This window comes from Nannobrachium achirus (genome assembly GCF_963921795.1).
Source record: "Nannobrachium achirus genome assembly, chromosome: 15".
In the NCBI taxonomy this organism is placed as follows: Eukaryota; Metazoa; Chordata; class Actinopteri; order Myctophiformes; family Myctophidae; genus Nannobrachium; species Nannobrachium achirus.
The window spans coordinates 18,113,966-18,134,241 of record NC_137822.1 but is presented as its reverse complement, the minus strand read 5'-3'; the positions used below and the strand labels follow the sequence as shown (position 1 = coordinate 18,134,241).

At 39.9% G+C, this 20,276-nt stretch overlaps 1 protein-coding gene across 1 annotated transcript; it reads left to right on the top strand.

Annotated features, from left to right (window-relative positions):
- Positions 1-4,052: 4,052 nt before the first annotated feature.
- Positions 4,053-19,431, top strand: taok3b (TAO kinase 3b; the record flags this gene model as incomplete). Its single annotated transcript, XM_080743839.1, has 8 exons — positions 4,053-4,181; positions 5,653-5,889; positions 6,431-6,559; positions 7,401-7,604; positions 11,247-11,486; positions 13,514-13,726; positions 15,587-15,769; positions 19,270-19,431. Exons 2-8 carry the CDS (start codon positions 5,704-5,706, stop codon positions 19,429-19,431), a joined length of 1,317 nt encoding a protein of 438 aa, XP_080599965.1. The 5' UTR covers positions 4,053-4,181; positions 5,653-5,703.
- Positions 19,432-20,276: the final 845 nt, after the last annotated feature.

The following is a 20,276-nucleotide window of genomic DNA, read 5'->3' as shown; positions in this document are numbered from 1 at the left end:
TAATGAATTTTTAAAATGGAGTTTGAAGTTACAATGGGTATGGCGAGGGGGACTGAGTTGACTGTGTACTTGCTTTTTCCATACTGTTTACAACATGTGGCTTTGCAAGCATTTTGAGTTTGAACATTGACTTTGGCTATGGCAGGATAGGCACTGTTAGTATGGTTAAGTATAGACATGGGTTTGGTATTATTTAATCGATTAATTGTATTTACGGTTATGCAATGGATATGGTTTAGACATGGCTTTGAAGTGGTTTAATAATTTGTTAATTTTCGTTAATTCGAGTTAAACCTTTGTAACCAGCTATAACCATTTGATTGTTATGGTGTACAATTCCATTTTGCACTGAGAGCAGTTTTGGTTAATGTGATACTGACACACACTGGATATGCTTCTAATAAATCAAATTTCACATTTACAATGGTGTGATTATACTGAGTAAAACTACATTCTATTGAGGTGTTTTATGGACAAAGATAACTGCAATTATTATGCCATATGTATACAAACATGTATTGAGCAGAAACTACTAGGAAAGTGTCCTCAATGGTACTGGACTGGTGGTAAGGTGATCTAGAGCAGTGGTTTTCAACCAGTGGTCCGGGGACCATCAGTGGTCCCTGAGGGGGTTCCAGGTGGTCCCCAGTTAAATGATGAAAATTGGCAACCAAATGGACCCTTATAGATATTTAAAGGACAACTTTGTTTTTTTACAACAAGGGTTCATATTTTAGATTGTAATTAGAGAAAAGAAAAAGTGAGTGTTAAAATGTTTTAATTTGCTTCGTTCTATTGTTTTATCGCATTTACGTGCTAAAATGTGGGGCATGCGTACGCATGGGGGCATGCAAGTGGCTAAATATGTCTTTTTAGACACAATAAGCCAGCAGTTTCTTTATTGCTATTTACAGTAACACTTCTAGCCCCCATATAAAGTCACATCCAACCGTGAAAGGTTGCGTTGTATCTTGGGAATGGGCTTATTCTGTGTAAAATGACATATTTAGCCACTTGTACGCATGCCCCCAACCACTGAAATAAGAATCTCTAAAACAATAGAAAGAAGAGAATGAAATAATTTTAATACTCATCTTTTATATTCTTTAATTACAATCTAAAATATGAACCCTTGTTGTAAAAAACTAAAAGTTGTCCTTTAACTCTTGAGAGTGTAAAATGAGTTCAATAAATTATTGTCAAACATCTGCATAACTTAATTTACAAGAAGTCTACACATAGAGAATGTAGAAGAATTGTTATTTTGATCAAGGTTTCCAATAGGAGAGATAACGATCACTCCTATTGGTATCACATCAATGGAATTGTGGACAAAGTCTTATCCAACAATAACAAAATATTCAAAGTTCTGGGTCTGAGAGGTTAAATCTCATCAAATGGTGGCCCGTGGCTCAAAGGCTGAATACGTAATGGACCTTGATGTGAAAGGGGTTGAGAACCACTGGTCCAGAAGAAAAGAAATGGCTCAAAACAACAAGGAGAGATGGAACCTAAATCAAACTAAAACCAGAAAAGAGGGAAGGAGCAACACTCCTTCAAGGCCAAGGGGAGAAGTGATCTACTCTACTGTAAGTCACACAAACTTGTTCAACAGCAAACAGTGGCATCCGGTGTTTGAGTTGAGTACTGCACAAAGAGATAGTAATGGAACATTTGGTTGAATAAGATTGCATATCAATTATTATGAATACATTATTATGGTAATACTATACGCAATACGCATATTACTTTGTCAGTCTGTCAGGCCAAGAGACGAAGACTATATTTTCGCCACTGTCTGTATGTATGTGTGTGTGTGTGTGTGTGTGTGTGTGTGTGTGTGTGTGTGTGTGTGTGTGTGTGTGTGTGTGTGTGTGTGTGTGTGTGTGTGTGTGTGTGTGTGTGTGTGATTGTTTTCTGGGTGACTTTTCACACCTCCAAAAGCGATTTCATTTCTGTCAATAGGGGACACTGATATAAATCAGAATAGTGGAAGCACATGTTGCTATCTCCCCCGACAACCCACGACTGACACAGCCCTCTGTAGGCCACCCAGCCTGGTGAAGAGGAACGCTGTTTTCTAGTTAGTTTTGAGAAAGCTCAGTTACAAGTGAGTTCAGTTCTAGATAGCTTTTCTGTTTAAAATTCTGAGTAAAATATGGACCAGAATTGTAACTGTACTTAGTGAGCACTTTTTTTCGCTCTATAACCAAATTTAGAATCTACAAGCTTACAATGTGTCGCGTTGCGCAATAGGCTACTCTTTATGATTAATATTTCTTCTCAAATCAAACAGGCCACAAGCCTATAGGACTGTGCATGTACGATCTGGTCATCTCTGAATACAAATCTGAGAAAGAACATGACTGGCGTGATCTAACTGTTGTTGGAGGTCCATGTACTGTATATGGAGATGTGCTGTGAGAGCCCAAGCATGCTTACCCAGTTATTCAAAAGTCCTATGACGTCTATGACATCTGACATTTTATGCCCATACATGGAGATCCCTGTATGTAGATCAGCTACACAGATATGGGCTGTCTTGGCCATATATGGATGCTGTTAGTGTGGTACAGTATGTGGCCGATGTAGCCTCCATATATGGGCATTCCCATATGAAGTCCTGTTAGATATGGGCTTAATATTGATGAGATCAGGGAACTCCATATATGGATGTCAGAGTGGCAAACCCATTCTGTTAAGAGTGGTTCCCCTGACATCACAGTGACATCAGAGCATGATGTCAGAGCGACAAACCCATAGAACCACAGTGTCAGGCGTGACAGAGATACATACATACGGACAAGCTGTGACTGTTTACATACTAATCTGCAACCTATGGTTGTAATAATTGTTCATTTAGTATGTTCACGTGTCTGTGTGTCTCTTTATTATGTGACATTGTATTGTGTTTCTTTCAATGTCCAATACAAATGTGAATATGTAGGTTTATATGTAGTTTTCAGGTATTATATATATGTTTTCTTGTTTGAATAACATTGCTTGTGATGATACATGTGCTGTTCAAAAGGTTTGTTTACAAGCTGTTCATAATATCTGTTTGTTTGTCCAGAAAATTAAAAGCAATAAAAAAATATTGTATTAATCACTAAAAAGAAAAGGTTTTCAGGTATTATACTGTACAGTAGACATAAAAAATTAATTTGTTGTATATTTCTATACGATAATATACTGTATACTGTAGTTTATGTTTATGGAAGCACATTACTCTTGTTTTATATTCCATAATGCCCATCCATGCCTATACTGTAGCCTATATACACATGGTGTGTTTCTTTTGCACCAGGTAATTATTGATTTTGTATGAATTACTTCTTTTAAATCTTACAACATATCTAACTTCTGAGCTCACAGAATTGTGATTCTTGCTACAGCATCGCTGCATGTCTCTTTAAAGAAAGGGGGAGTGTGAAAGACGGAGAGAGGAAAGAGATGAATAGAAGGCACTAGAAACAACCACCATGAACCAGTGAGCTCTAAATCTAGGACAAAATATTTGATTGGAATACAAACGGATCACCAACTGACATAGTCACAGGAAAAATATGTTTGGATGTGCCAGTCTTGATTTAAATACTTCTACATATGGTATCACATGTGATCATGGGAACACCGGGAAAGGATTTTTCCATTCAGTCATTTCTTGCATTCTGAAATGGAGAAGGAGACTGGCAGTGATCTCTCTTTTTAATTCCACACCGCTTCAATTCTCCTCTCGATTTTCAGTGATAGTCACTGCATAATTCAGCCACCTAAAGCAAAGGGTTGGGGACGGCAGAGGGAAAAAGGACTACCTCCTCCAGTGGCTGCTGGCTTCTTGATGGTGCCTGCAATTGCTCGGCGGTGCCCTGTTCCTTTTTAGCCTAGGAGGACCTGCAGGCGGTAGCAGAAGAGCAAAGCAGGGGAACGATGCATTTAAAGCAGGAAGTGTGCTGGATTCATGGAGACACGGCAGTAACAGTGAGTGCGGAGGGCCTGGGAAGCACCCACCCCCTGTCTCTCCTCTATTTCCTCCCCCCCTGCAGGACCATGCTTGCGTGAGGGATGAGGCTGTGCACAGGGACGCCAGGCCAGAGCTGCGGCCTACTTCTTCTCACAAGAGCCGGGCTCTCGACTGCAAGATCTGTGAACACATTGCCACCATCAAATCAGCATCTTTGGTAGGCTGCGCTCCCTCTCTCTCTCCCCACTGTTTGCATAAGAAATGGGGGTTGGGAAGGGGGGGTGGGGGGGGGGTGTAGGCTCTTTCTGTCCTCTCAGCTGTACATCAGTAGTCATGGCAACCGGATCCTGTTAATGGGTGTCATTTTTTCCCATCCTCCGTTCCCCCTCTCTGCCTCTGCCTCCTTTATTTGTGTGCATCTGCTTGTATCCAATATAAATCTCCGCCTCTGGTGTTGTTCTATCACATGACATCATTTCTTTTTGTCATCACATTCAAGTGGTTTGCTTCCATGTCTGATAGATTTCTATTCTTGAATATACAGGCTTGCAGATGAGGCTCAGGTCTCCATTTGTGGCTACATGATTCTGTGCTACAGTGCTGCACAATGCCCATGATACTATACGCTAGAAACAGTGCAGCCACAGACCAATTGTGGTATTTAATGAGACCTTTCTTGATAAGAATAATCAGAAATATATGGATCTGGTCTGTCAGCTGTGTGTACTCATAGGGCTTGAGTTACGATAAAGGAGGCAAATACAGGCTGCTGTTGCAAATGCACTAATAAACTACAGCAATTACTATGTGTTGGTTCATTCATTATTTAATGAGGAATATTAATTGGATTAGTCTCTATAGTGAATCTATGTGAATGGAGTTATAGATCCTATAATAACAATACTATACAATCTCCACAGAGATTTTAGTCATTGTTTTAACAATTTGAAAATATTGTATATTGCATTTGTGTAATGACACTACCAGAAATCTCTTTTACAGCGTTGGCTAAGTTTCTTAATGAAAGAAAGATTCCTGTACCACTAGCCTAAATTATTAGTTCCACGCGGGTGTCATGCATCCCACATAGATCTATAAGCTTTATTGTTAAATTAATGCATAAAGCAGGGGTCTTCAACGTTTTGAAGACCCCTTAGTTGAGAGTGAGATGAAGCAGGGACCCCCACAACCTGTTCATAGATTCCTTATAGTTTCATTGTTTGACAGCATAATCATCAGTGTATTTTGGATTCATATCAATTTGTGTTTTCAGATATTTAACCACGTAAACCGTCAATACTTAATAAACTTGACGTTTCACCATGTACTTAGTCTGCACTTTTTCCCCTCAACACCAAACCTCTTTGCCAAAAATAGCCGATCTACAAGCTCACAACGCCTCGTGCTGCGAGGCGTTGTGAGCTTGTAGATCGCTATTTTTGGCTAAAGTTCTCAGAATGAGGACACTATAGGGTTCAAGTGGTTAATATAAAAAAGGTTTATATCACAAAAAGATTTGGAGGACCCCCTATAGTAACTCTGAGGACCCCCTAGGGGTCCCGGACCCCCTGTTGAGACCCTTGGCATATGGTCTTTCTCTGACCACAAAGCCAATAGGCACTGACCTGCATGGTCACTGTCTCTGTGACCACTGTCTCTTTCTCTCACTTCCTGCTTCCTTTTTGCAGGTCACCAGGTAAATCCAGGAGCATGAGCAGGATTCTGAGCTGCGGGAGCAGATGTCTGGGTATAAGCGCATGCGGCGGCAGCACCAGAAGCAGCTGATCGCCCTGGAGAACCGGCTAAAGGCCGAGATGGATGAGCACAGGCTCCGGCTGCAGAAGGAATTAGAGACACATGCTAACAACACTTACATTGAACTGGAGAGACTGGCCAAACGGCACGCAGCTCAACAAGACAAAGAGGTAGACCCTGAACAGCATGTCTCATTCACTTCACTAAGGTGCAACTAAAGTGGAATGCCATTCACTGTCATTCAGTGACTGTCAACTGTTTTCATTTCAAGGACCCCCAGTTTGATTATGCATTAGGCCATGGATCCCCAATTGATATGATGTTTAACACTGGGACCCCAATCTACACTGTAAAATCCACAGAAAGTGTACCAAATGGACTCATGGTTACAGACCTGTAAAGGTCAATTTGGTTCCTAACTAGGCTATCATTCGTTTAGCTGGTACCCCCTGGATTGCCCCTGGAACCCGCATTGAGACCCACTACTGTAATTGACCGTACACAGAACAAATCCTAAAGTATCCTAATGCTTATGTAATACAAATTGACCAGGTCCATTCATACATTGACAACATTCAGGATTTGACTGTGTAAGACAGTCAGACAGAGACTTTACATGTTTTGAATTTGTGATGCCAAATGTCATAACGATATCCATAGTACACAGATTCATGATGGTTATTAATGGAATATTTGTGTGTCCACTCACAGATGAAGTCAGCTACAGCAGAGGAGAAGAGGATACAGCAACAGATTGTTGCCCAGCAGAGGAAGGAGCTAACTAACTTCTTAGACAGCCAGAAAAAGGAGTACAGGCACTGCAAAGACAAGATGAAAGAAGTAAATACAACACGAATGCCATATGAACAGATAAACTGTTGTCACTTAATTCATTTACAAAACACAGTTTCTCAAACAATTCTTAATGGGGTTGTTCTTTATTGATCGCAGGACTCACGTTAGTCATCCCGCCCAAGACGATCGACCAAATACACACTTTAAACAACATGCTTATTATAGGATTATGTACGTGATGGGCTGCATTCAACATTTGACACAAAGACACCTTCTGTCATCTTTGTGCATGTGCACATGTGTGTGTGTGTGTGTGTGTGTGTGTGTGTGTGTGTGTGTGTGTGTGTGTGTGTGTGTGTGTGTGTGTGTGTGTGTGTGTGTGTGTGCGCAGGCACGTACACACATAGACATCAAAGGGGGCTTGAGCCCCTGCCCTTATATCAGTCTGTAAAAAGTGCCCTCTCCAGACCATGAATGCAGTTTTTACTATGGTGAAAGAAATGCAAATGCCCTCTTTCCATGCCATACCTGAAGGCAGCATTTAAGAATTACCTCATCCAAACTGCCCTCTCTGTGTAGAAATCCATGCCGTTATGCCACACGTCCAGCATTCACTTGATTATACATAGTTTAATGTGGTTTCAAGTACAGAAAATAGCCGATCTCCAAGCTCACAACCCGTCGCAGCGCTTGGAGGTTTGCTATTTTCGATATTTCCACCAAAAGGCCCTTTTGGAAATTTCAGCCCTGCCTCTGTAACATTCTCTGCACGTCCCTGTGTGTGTGTGTGTGTGTGTGTGTGTGTGTGTGTGTGTGTGTGTGTGTGTGTGTGTGTGTGTGTGTGTGTGTGTGTGTGTGTGTGTGTGTACGCGTGCGTGTGTTAAAGGAGATGGGTGAAGACCCTAGTACACCCAAGGAGGAGAAGCAGGAACGTCTGTCCAGGCACAAAGAGACAATGCAACGCTCTCAGGCGGACGAGGAATCCCACTTGCTGGCACAGCAGAGACTGGTCTATGACCGGAGCTGCAGGGCCCTCCGACGCCGGACCGTGGTCAAGAGGCATGAGTTTGAACAGGAGCAAATGAGAGAGGTAATGAGCTTTTCTAACGTGGAAAAAAAAATAGAAACTGTCAAATGCTGCAATCCATAACTTCTATGTCCTATTATGCACAAGAGACCAAATTTCTACCCGTCATTCTCTCAAGACACGACTCTCTGCTTGACAGGGGAGATATTGCACTTATGATTTCAACCAGTAGGTGCAGTGGTGTAAAGTAACTAACTTTGAGGTACAGTATTTGTTGTGACTGTTAGGTCGCAGTTACTATGAAAATCTCCACCGGTTGTCCGTCACGTCACACTTTTGGCCTATTAGGCCAGTCAATCTAAGCTAAAAAGGGGCAAGCCAAAAGAAATTGCAATAGTAATCATTCAAGGTTTTTTATGATCCTTAGGGTCATCCAAAGCACATGTTAAAAATCTTCCAAAATATTCTTAGTGGATCAAGGTAAATTCAGGGGGTTCAAGTTTGGGTCCCTTCACTTACCATACAGGAAAAAAGACCCCCCAAAAAATATTCTGTAAGTAGCATGTGAGGGGTCTAACTAAGGGTTTTTCATGATTCTGAATCCATTGCAAGCATTTGTTTTGCACGAAAAACAATCCTCGGGCCAAAAACAGACCCACAACACTATGGTATAGTGATGGTTTAGCGATGAGTCATCACTTTTCACACTTTTGTGGGGTCCATTTTTAGCCCGAGGAATGTTTTTCGTGCAAAACAAATGCTTGCAATGGATTCAGAATCATGAAAAACCCCTAGTTAGACCACTCACATGCTACTTAAAGAAGCTTTTTTTAGGTCTTTTTTTCCCTGTATAGTAAGTGAAGGGACCCAAACTTGAACCCCCTGAATTTACCTTGATCCACTAAGAATATTTTGGAAGATTTTTAACATGTGTTTTGGATGACCCTAAGGATCATAAAAAACCTTGAACCATTACTATTGCAATTTCTTTTGGGTCAAACCTCAGATTGACTGGACTATATACTCTTATCTCCGGCACCATTGCCCCTATCCATGCCAAACTTTGCACACATTAGCTACTAGTTACTTTTTAGAGTTTGATTATTATTGCAAAACAACCATTAACCACTTCAGCTCTTATATGTACCCTACAAAGGCTTTTAATGTTCACAACAGAAGAATAGGGAAACCACTTCCAAGTTCCAACCACTGCATAACGCACTAGTTTTATTGTATTAACATAAACATATAGAGATTGGTTAAAATGGCATTTATGTATTGCAGCTTTATTCACTTGTAACTCTATGAGTGTACAAATGTGGTCTATTTGGTTACATTTGTATACACTGTGTTAAATTAACACAGTGTTTTACAGTGTACATACTACATACACATTCAGTTTAATTCCTAAACCAGGAAAGGTTAACATTCTGGAAATTCCAATTCAATAGAAAATGTACTCTATATCAAGATACAGATATTTCTTTGCATCGTATTTATTTAAAACTACCATTGGTAGAATGAAGGTATTTTTAATCTCTTGTAACACATTTCAGGCCTTTATAAAATACCCATTTTTGACTAACCAAAGTATGCCTACTTTGTCAGAAAATGTGTCAGAGAAGAGTGGGAAACATTTTCAGTTGTTCTTAAGTTGTAAAGCTATGAGTCTCCTGTGTGGGAGACCAAACATCAGGAGGGGACATAATATAGCCCTTGGGAATGTATCTCTACAGTCATGTCATCAACATGCCCATGCGTCTACACCCAAAAAAATAATCTCTCAGTTGAACACATTTTAAATGTGTGAAACTTTTCCACCCATTTTATATGAGTAAATTTATATATGGGATATATGTAGTCCCAAGTCAAATCTACATTCAATGCAATGCATGTTGTTCAATTAGTCCAACTCATTTTCATTAACTTAAGCCAAGTTAATTATATGAACTTAATTAATTTACGTTTGTCCAACTCAAACAAATGTTAACGTAAATGTGTTGGTTCAACTCATTTTTATGGAATTAAGCTAAGATAAATAAAATACTTTTACATTTACATAAGAAGAGTTCGGTTTCAGGTTTTCTTCTGGATGATTTGTTTCAAGTTTTACAATATCAACATACAGATGCATAATGGATATATGCAATAGCAGTGATTATTGAATAATCAGAACATTTAAGAGAAAACCAACGCAATAACCTTAAAGTTACCATGAGTTCTTCTCTTTTAGCCTAGCATGGGGAGGGAGCTCAAGCTTAAACTAGCAGCCTAGCAGTTAGGGTTAGGGTTTAGGCTCAAATACTGACAAATCAAATTCTGACATATGACAGTCATCTTGCCAAGGCAGACACATTGATATGATACATTTAGCATTTTTAGCTCCCGAAAGCTTAAACATTTCCCTGAAAACCTAGAAAAATGCTGTTCCCAGCATGCTTTGCATAACATGTGACCAACTTATTTGACCAATCAAGGGAAAGGGCTGGAGTCACTTCTCAGATCTGTAAAATGTACTTAATAAAATTGAGTTGGATTCAAACAATATTCTCAGAATGATTTCAGCCTTAAAAACTACTCAATAAAATTGGTGAGAGGCGTGGTTTATGGGACTCTGGGAGTTTTCATTGGAACTCATTTTCAATGTGTTTTTAAATTCCATTACTAAGATTTGAGTTACATGAATGTAATATAAATGCATAATGTTAAATGAATAGATTTTGTATAAGCACTATTAATTACATTTGAGTTGGAACAATTTAATACAAATGCATATATTGTAAATGTATATATTTAAGGTAAGCACGATTAATATTTGTTCAGTTACATCAATTCAATACATTTGCATATATTATAATTAAATACATTTAAATAAAGCAACATAATGTAAATGTATCACATCTGGCACTATTAATAATATTTGAGTTATATCAATTAAATGTATATGCTTATGCCTTGAAGTGAAGTAATTAAATAAAGCAAACATAATTTATATGTGTCACATTTATAGGGGGGTTGAATCAGTTTTTTGGGTGTAGCGCCACCATCAAGCCAATTTTTGAAACACATTTTTGGACACTGCTCCTACAGATTTTGCCCTAAAATCACGCAAAGCGGTACACAGTATCTCTAAAGTCATTTCATCAACATTTCCCATATTCCCTCCTGATTGGCTACCATTGCCTTCTAAAACTTGTGTATGCGACCTGACGGTCTCTTATCTCCCGATTAGGGAGTCTTACTCGTACACAGTAGAATGCTGTATTCAATATGTTTTTTGTTATTGCAAAATCAAGTTGTGTATCATCTGCGTATGAGTAAAAGTAAACACCAAATGTATGGGTAATATTACCAATGCAAAAGAGAAATAAAGACCCAAGAATGCATCTTGAGGAACCTGTCAGTCTGTTGTCTGACTGGAACAAACTGGAATCTGTCATGAATGGAACCATGTTTTTTTCTGTGCAACAAGATTGTGGTCAAGGAGAACCTCAAACTCGAAGAAATTCCAGAGCAGTGTTCAAATCAAGCAATGCAAATTATACAAATTGATCCAATTGATAGGTTGATTCCCTGGTACCTGGTCATGGTTGATTGATACAAATATCCTACTACAAGCAACATTCGATGGAAAGCTGTACTGTAGAGGTGTAGGCCTATGTGTGTTTGTCATTGAAAAAGTGTTTAATAAAGATCCTGCCTCAGGAGCTGAACAAGAAGAGGACCCAGAAGGAGATGGAACATGCCCTGATGATCCGGCAGGATGAGTCCACACAGGACCTGGAGCGTAGGCAGCTACATATGCTGCAGAGGCTACGCATGGAGCTTATCCGACTGCAGCACCAGACAGAGTTGGAAAACCAGGAGGAGTACAATGGCAGACGACAGAGAGAACTGCACAGAAAACACACCCTGGAGCAGCGGCAGCAGCCCAGGAATCTAAAGGTATACATGGACCTTTGGTTTATGGTTAATTTATTTTATTTTTCATTTGTAGACCTTGCTAATCCCACGGGAGGAATTTAGTCTCAGCTCCACACCGGCTGAAGACTGCATGGTCATGAACGCTTCAGGGCGGTATGGGTGTTCGCAACACTCAACACTGCGCCTCGCTCGCTTAAGCTCGCTTGGCGGTGTCTCACTTGGCTCAAGTCCGCTTGAGACGGTGCGTCTCCAACCAAAACAAGCGCTCCCTTACATGTCGCCTCCTATTACCAGACAGTAGCTCTTCAAAGGACGACTTCATCCATTTTCAACTTTTCATCTTCACATAACTGGTCCTCACTAATGCTCATTAGGTCGCAAGTTTACTATGAGAAACGTCACAGCTTGTCCGTGTCCATCTGTCTATCTGTCTGTACGTGTAATCGTGTACACATTTTTACGGTCTATGGGTTTGCCGCTCTGATATCAGGCTCTGTCATGTCCGGCACATCTTGTCCACATATCCGTGTATCTCTGAAGGTCACGCCTGACACTGTGGTTCCCCTGGCACATCATTGTGACATCACAGGTGATATCACAGGTGACATCACCTATGTAAAAGTCCATATATGGGTATTCCCCAGAATCCCTTTTATGCCCATATATGAAGGTCCCTGATGTCATTGATTTACATCACTGGCCAGATGGCCAAGATATCTGTGTGGCTGGTTCAGATAGGGATCTCCATGTATGGGCATAAAAGGGATGTTGTGATGTCACTCTAACCCTTTTATGCCAATACATGGAGATCCCTGATGTCATCAATATTAAGCCCATATCTAACAGGACTTCATATGGGAATGCCCATATATGGAGGAAGACAGCCCATATCTGTGTGGCTGGTTCAGATAGGGATCTCCATGTATGGGCATAAAAGGGATGTACCATATACAGTACATGGATCTCCATATATGGGTACCAGTAACTGGTCCGATATACATCACTGGCCAGATGGCCAAGAATTGGCGCAACCTCTCGATGTCACATGTCGCCCTGAGGCGTCTTACTAGTAATATTGTACCATTTTTGTCTACTCTGTCTGTGTCCCAGAGGAGGGCTGTGGACAGTTCAGAAACCAGTGACATCATCGATGGGGAATCCAAGCCACAGTAATAGAAACAGGCTTTTTATACCTGGAAAGTTAGCATGCTATAATAGAAGCTATTGTTCTCGCGTTAATTAATACAAATCTAAATCAAAATGATCTCCAAATTATACTCCGCTTTTAGTGTCACATGCCTAAAATCTTCAAGTTTCCAGACCGGCTAACTGACGCATTGTCCGATCACCCCGAAATTTGAAACAACACCCAGTCTTCACCAAATTATGTACACATGAATTCAGGAGTATAAATATATTTAATATTTATCTGTGATCCGTTATCACACCTTTTTTTTATATTATACCACTTGAACCCTAGTGTCCAACTTTAGCCGAAAATAGCCGATCTACAAGCTCACAACGCCTCCCGCTGTGAGGCGTTGTAAGCTTGTAGATCGGCTATTTTCGGCAAAGAGCTTTTGGTGTAGAGGGGGAAAAGAACATACTAAGTGCAGAGTGAAATGTCAAGTTTATTAAGTATTGACGGTTCAAGTGGTTAAATATCTGAAAACACAAATTGACGAGAATCCAAAATACACATGCTAGCATTGGACAAACGCTTTTTGGGAGGGGCATAGCTACAGGCTAATTGTGCTGTCAAACAATGAAACTATATGGAGGTTGTGGGGGTCCCTGCTTCATCTCTCTCTCAACTAAGGGGTCCTTGGCCTGAAAACGTTGAAGACCCCTGCTCTAACGTAATCATTTTATGTGGTCAATGTATGTAATACTTTTTCAATGAACCCAAGAATAGTTTAGGATCATGTATTGTTCAGAAGCAGAGATAATATTTACTGTTAACAGTTTCCCTCTTAGGCCAAAAAGAAAAAAATATAAAACAATCAGGAATTAACTTTCAAATGTATTTCTGTTTTAACCCTCTGTAGACACTGGAGATGCAGATTAAGAAACAATTTCAGGACACATGCAAGGTGCAAAATAAGCAGTACAAAGCTCTGAGGAACCACCAGCTGGAAGTTTCTCCCAAAGGCGATCATAAGACCATTCTGAAGACCCTGAAAGAAGAGCAGACACGCAAGCTGGCTATACTGGCTGAGCAGTATGAGCAGAGCATCAATGAAATGATGGCATCGCAAGCGGTACGAGGAACTTGATGCACATTGTTATCAATAGCAACAAGGAGCCTAATTTATCAGACCAAGTCCACAATTATTCAACTCGGTTAGCTAAATAATGTAGGTAAGCTGAGTTTATTTCAGCTGTCAAAGTCTCTACAATATGACATTCTTTTGCCGTCTTTCTACTGTGTTTCCTTTCCACACCCTGTACCTAGTAGCGTGATAGGAGGAAGTGTTATCAGTCAAGAAATTCAAAAATTTTAAAGTAACTCATCCCCCATGTTCAGCCTGGACATCACAAGTGCTGAAATAAATGCTACAGTTTCCTCTCAGTGGATTTCTCTCCAGTCTTTAACCACTTTCAGCCTGGCATCCCTATTTTTGGTCATTACAGGCGAACATTTTCAAAATATATATACTGTATAATATATCTCTGCTGTCGGGCCGAAACCTCCTAACTCCAAAATGTTCATTTTCAGGAAAATGAGCTCAAGTGGAGTTAGGAGGTTTTGACCGAAAGGCTTTTTACTACTTTTCATTGGTTCAATATTATTTTAACCAACACATAGACGTAAATGGTGTTCAATAGCACATATTTATGAAAAAAAGTTACGGCCAATCGGGTGTAGTTAGCTGGTTTGGCAGAAAGTGTGGAGTTAGGAGGTTTTGTCCCAAGCACTTTTTACTACTTTCCATTGGTTAGCTATTATTTTAACCAACACTCTGTAAAGGGCCTGATTTATGCCAAAAAAACAAAATAAATCTAAAATGGAGTTAAGAGGTTTTGGCCAGACAGTGACTGATCTGTTGCACCCCCTGTCAGAGAACTTAATGCGCTATCCATTGCCTTACTATTTGCTACATCAGGGTACTCAGTATATACATAATGGGCATAAAAGGAACACAGACAGACACTCTCACTCACACACACACACACACACACACACACACACACACACACACACACACACACACACACACACACACACACACACACACACACACACACACACACACACACACACACACACACACACACACACACACACACACACACACACTTGTGGATTTTCAGTTCTGGACAACCACTGCTGCGACTGACTTCGCAGCGTGACATGTTATGAGCTTACAGATCAGCTATATGCAGCGAAAATATACAAACATTTGCAAAATTTGCATGCTCACAACACACCATTGTGTGACGTGTTGTGAGCTTGTAGATTGTCTATCTTCAGCAAAGAGATTCAGTGTAGGGAAAAAGAAGCGACTAAGTATAGAGCCCTGGGGGACCCTGTTCAAGTATATAGGGTTTAAGTAGTTATTAAAACGGGTACACAGTATTGTGTATCATTATTTTATGCTCTAACTATTGAAAAATAGCAGATATACAAGCTCACAGCGCGGCACGAGTACCGCGCTGCAAGCTTGTAGATCTGTTATTTTTGAAAAACCGTGAAAATTAGAATTTTGACCCGATTCTATAAGTGTCTTTTGAATCCTTCTAAGGTTTTTTGAAAAACCTGTGTTTCTAGTCCGGGAGCCAAATGGTGATTTTTGGCTGAACGTGGATTCGCCTGTAAAAGTTTTTTTCTCAACTGATTCTTGTAGCTTGGGGTCACCTCTTAAGGATTCAAGATGATGACCAGTGATATCCATTGAGCATTTTTTATTATTAATAATAAAAAATGCTCAATGGATATCACTGCTAACAGTTAAAGCAGTCAATAATTCTAGGCCTACATGGGTTAATTAATACAAAATATTTAAAATTCTGATAAAAGCTAGATTACTTTTGTCTCTGTCTATGTTTATGATAAATGGGTCCCAGTGTAACCTTGCTACCGTGTTTCTGTAACCGCCTCTCTCTGGCCTGGTCTTCAGATGCGTTTAGATGCAGAACAAGAAACAGAATGTCAGGCGTTGAGGCAGCAGCTGCAACAAGAGATGGAGCTCCTGGACGCCTACCAGAGCAAAACCAAGGCCCAGATGGAGAGCCAACATGAGCGAGAACAGCAGAAACTGGAGCAGAAGGTGTCCATACGTAGAGCCCACCTCGAGCAGAAGGTGGGTTAAAGATTGACTGTGAAGTGTTACTATAACATTATTAACGGAAACACTTTTACTTAAAGAGGTGGCAGGGGCGTCAATTGGGTATGGCAGGGGTATGCAGCTGCCATACCCTGGGTCCAAGGGGGAAAATAAAAGTTACTTTTAAATATAAATCCATGAATGTCTTTTTGTCTATCAGCGCTGGTTATTATGTTGTTAAATTACAGCAAAATAACTACAAATGCAAAATTTAACAAAATGGTCACTTTAACAAGGTATTATAATTATATTCTCCACACTTGTATTCTCCCCATCTTGACAAAATGGTATATTCCCAGGTTCCACAGGTCAGCTGCACAGGTGCAATGCATTATTGTTATTTGTATCACGTTTACTAACATGCCAAGTTTAGCTGCACTTGAACAACCGTTCCAGGTTGCCATATCCAGCCCACGAAACCTGTGTAAAAAACTGAAAAAAAAAATAGTTTTTTTTTCAGACATTGTGAAAATAGCCGATCTACATGCTCACAACGCCTCGCAGCGCGAGGCGTTGTGAGCATGTAGATCGGCTATTTTCACAATAGAACCGTGTTATACAAAATGTAATGCCTCTTTTCCATGAGGACTCCCATCTTTGCCATACCCTAGCTTTTGCTAAACTGACGCCACTGAGAGGTGGTGCCATAGTTTTGTGCTTTTTCTGTTGTGTACGTGTCTATGGAGTTAACATTACTCTAATAGACCACCGGGTGGGGTTATAATGTGCAAATTTGCCTTCCCTGTGTATTTTTGGTTACTTCCTGAAAGTTGAAAGCCTCCGAGTCAAAAGGCCCGATCGAAAAACACAGATATAATGACATCATAAAATCATCCCCACCTTTTTTACCATACACCCAACACTGTGTGTATGGTTATGATGTCATACCACACACACATTATGTCAGAGCGACAAACCCATAGAACCACAGTGTCTTATAGCAACTTTTATAATGTATTATAAACAGTACATTATAACTACCTTATTTTTGTGTCAGCATGTTGGCACTGGAAAACTGTTATTTAAATTGTGTCTGAATAATCCTGTATAAGGGATGGGCTGTGAAAGGTAGCCAGACACGAAAAATAAAATCCTTCATTCATTCATTCATTCATTCATTCATTCATTGACCTTAACTTATTTATGTTAACTTATATATGTTATAACTTATAACATATTAATAACATTTATAACAAGTGTTATGAAACAGTGCATCATAATGCATTATAATACATGCATTATAAATGTGATAATAATGCATTATAGATCCGGCCTTTAAAGGACGACTTTGACACTTCTCAACCTATCTTCATATACTGTAATAGGTCCTCACTAATGTTCATAATAAAATAGCAAAAAAAAAAGAAATCTACTCTGTCTCTTAGGAGAGCTGTGGGAAGTTCAGAAAACCATCATCTTGTGACATCATCGTTTGACAGATTTCTTTTAAAACAATATCTTTTGAAAAAATGTTTCGATTTTTATTATCGCAAGAACAATGGCTTCCACTTTAACATTGCAACTTTTCAGGAATAGAAAGCCTGCATTTTCTATTAGGTTGGATTCCCCATCGATGATGACACAAGATGATGGGTTTCTGGCCTGCCCACAGCTCTCCTCTGAGACACAGACCAAGTAGAAAGAAATGATGCTATTTTATCATGAACATTAGTGAGGACCAATTATATGAAGATAGGTTGAAAAGTTGTGAAATCGTCCTTCAAGTAAAGTGTTACATGGTAGTTACGGTATAATGTGCGGTTTCACTGAGCTTATGATGCATTATGACCAGCACTTATACTGTAACACGTTGTTATAAGTTGTCATACATGATTATAAACATTTTTAACAAGTGTTATAATGCCCTATAAGCATATTATAATGCATTACAAATGCAATTATAATGCATTATAGAAGTGACCTTTATTAAAGGGTTACCACTTGGGGCTTACTAATGCTTATTATAAGATTCACACAGTGTCCGTCAACTCACTCACTCTCATTGGTGAGCTACGTGTAGTTCAGAAACCTGCCTACCAATTATATCATGGATGGGGATTTCAAGCTACAGTAAGTAAGGGATAACGTCTGGCCGAGCGGTCGTTATGGAGAAATAAAAGTCCCGACAGTCTGATAACCCCCGGGTTATTACACGGCTACTCAATAAAATTAATAATTTGACTAAAAACAAAACAATGTATTTCCTTGCTTACAGTATAGGGAAAGTATTCCATAAGTGTTGCGCGTATTCCATAAGTGTTGCGCTGGGTGCCCCCCCCCCCCAAATAGAATCCATTTTCTGTTACTGCATTGTCTATTCTCACTTCAAATATTTTTAAAAACATTCTTGAGAGCAGCGTTTAGTTGTAAATGACACTGTCAGGGCTCTATTTTGATTGTCTTAAGTACCAGCTCTTATGCCTTAACTTAAAGGCCTGTCCATACTGTCTCCGATCACCGAACTTTTCGTCGGAGAGTTCCGACTTTCCGATGTGCAGCTTTCCGAACTCTAATTCGGGGTAATGCTTTTCAGAAGATGCGAGTGATGTAATTTTGTAGTTTCCGAAAGAAAGGTTAGGTGGTCGGAGACAGTATGGACAGGCCTTTAAGTTAAGGAGTAAGAGCTGGTACTTAAAGTTATACCATGTAACTTTTTTTATAAAACAAATCTTAAAATTGTCCTAACTGTTAAATCGCTAAAGTTTTAGAACCCCCACTCCGTTATTTTCAGCTTCTGAAGCCTTCTCTTTATATGTTTTCTACTTAGCCGTGACAGGGGCGGGATTTCCCGGCAAAATTACGTCATCACACTACCGGCCAATCACAGCGAGGGTTATACACTGCCGGCCAATCACAGCGCATCTTGAAGTGGGGTCGCCATATGTGTAGTCGCCCGTGTGTCTCTATACTCAAAAGGTAATCTCGCCTACCAGGCAGGGTGAAGGAGTCCGTTTCTCCGGAATGCCTGAACGCACAGGAACCAGGGACCCTCTAAAGATAGCTCTCGGCGAGGTGGAGGCAGACGCGGGGGTGTGAAGGTACGAAAAACGGCCGAAGGACGCGGACGCGACCGCGGTTTGCTATAGGGCTAATGACCACTAGTTGAGCATCTTACACAGTATAGCTTTAAGACAATCAAAATAGAGCCCTGTGTGTTTGTTTACATGGCTCTCATGTTGGATATGGCACAATGCAGCGGGTGCTCTGAGCCTTTGATTCGGTCTGTTATAGAGCGGACTCAGTGGAGTGGTCTGTTATCACGAAATAACAGACCGCTGATTTCAGCGATTGACCGATCAGAATCAAGCATACAACCAAGCTGTGTAATAATCGAAACTATAGCCTTTCTCTTCTTGGAATGTTGTTAGAATGTTAGCTTGCTGAAATAGAAGCCATTGTTCTTGCATTAATAAGAAATGAAATGAAGTGCTCCTTTAATAAATGCCATAATATCACATGATCTTTTCAAATGACAGATTGAAGAGGAACTAGCCTCACTCCAGAAGGAACGCACCGAAAGGATCAAGCACCTGTTTGAACGCCAAGAGAGAGAGATGGATGCTTTTGATGTGGAAAGTGCTCGGCTTGGGTTTGGAAGCTTGGGATCTATGGACTTCCCCAAAGAGGATGACAGATGAAAGTGGATGTATTTTTGAGGGACAACTGTACGGCATACATGTCCGTGCACTTCCCGTGTCCACCTGACCATTATCACATCCATGGTGACAAAGCTGGATGACTCTCTCTTGCTTTCTTCCCTCCTTTAGGTATTGCATCTAAGAATCAAGGTGTTACAGTATGTGCAATGGGAACTTCTTTTTGTCAAACTTGAAGGGGGAAAAGTAAAACAAAATAACAAACAACAAACAACAATAAAAATCAAGCCTATAGTTGGTGTTAAACTTATGTGTTGGAGATAACAAGAAATTCAACCACTAAATCTTAACAGACTCTTTCCTCCATGTCATTTCCTCTTTTTGGTATGAATTGAATAAATTCAGGAAATTTTAGTAAAAATGGGCACTTTGATATGTTTAGGTATAAACCCATCATTTTCATATGATGCTTAATGTGTTACACTGAGGGACATTGCCATTGTGGAATGTGAGCTGCGGAATCCACCGTGGTATTTAGCTGCTTTGTCTATTTTATTTTTCTCTGAATGTGAATAATACTGTATTGGGTCATTGAATGAGGTCAGAGCTTGTTTGTAAACATTTTATTGAGACTTTTTTCATACTCCCATGCTGTGCTTTGCATACAGTATACTGCGGTCCCTCACCTTTTTTAGGCAACAGTACTTTCATTGTTCATTTCATTGTTCAATAATATTGTTGCTGTCAGGTGGAAACCTAGTATGTCCACAAAAAAAAAAAAAAAAAAAAAACACAAACAACAAGAAACACTTACTTTTCAGCAAATGGATGCAAAGTATATTATTTAGTCACAAGCCCTTGTTACTACTTTTCATTGGTTAAATATC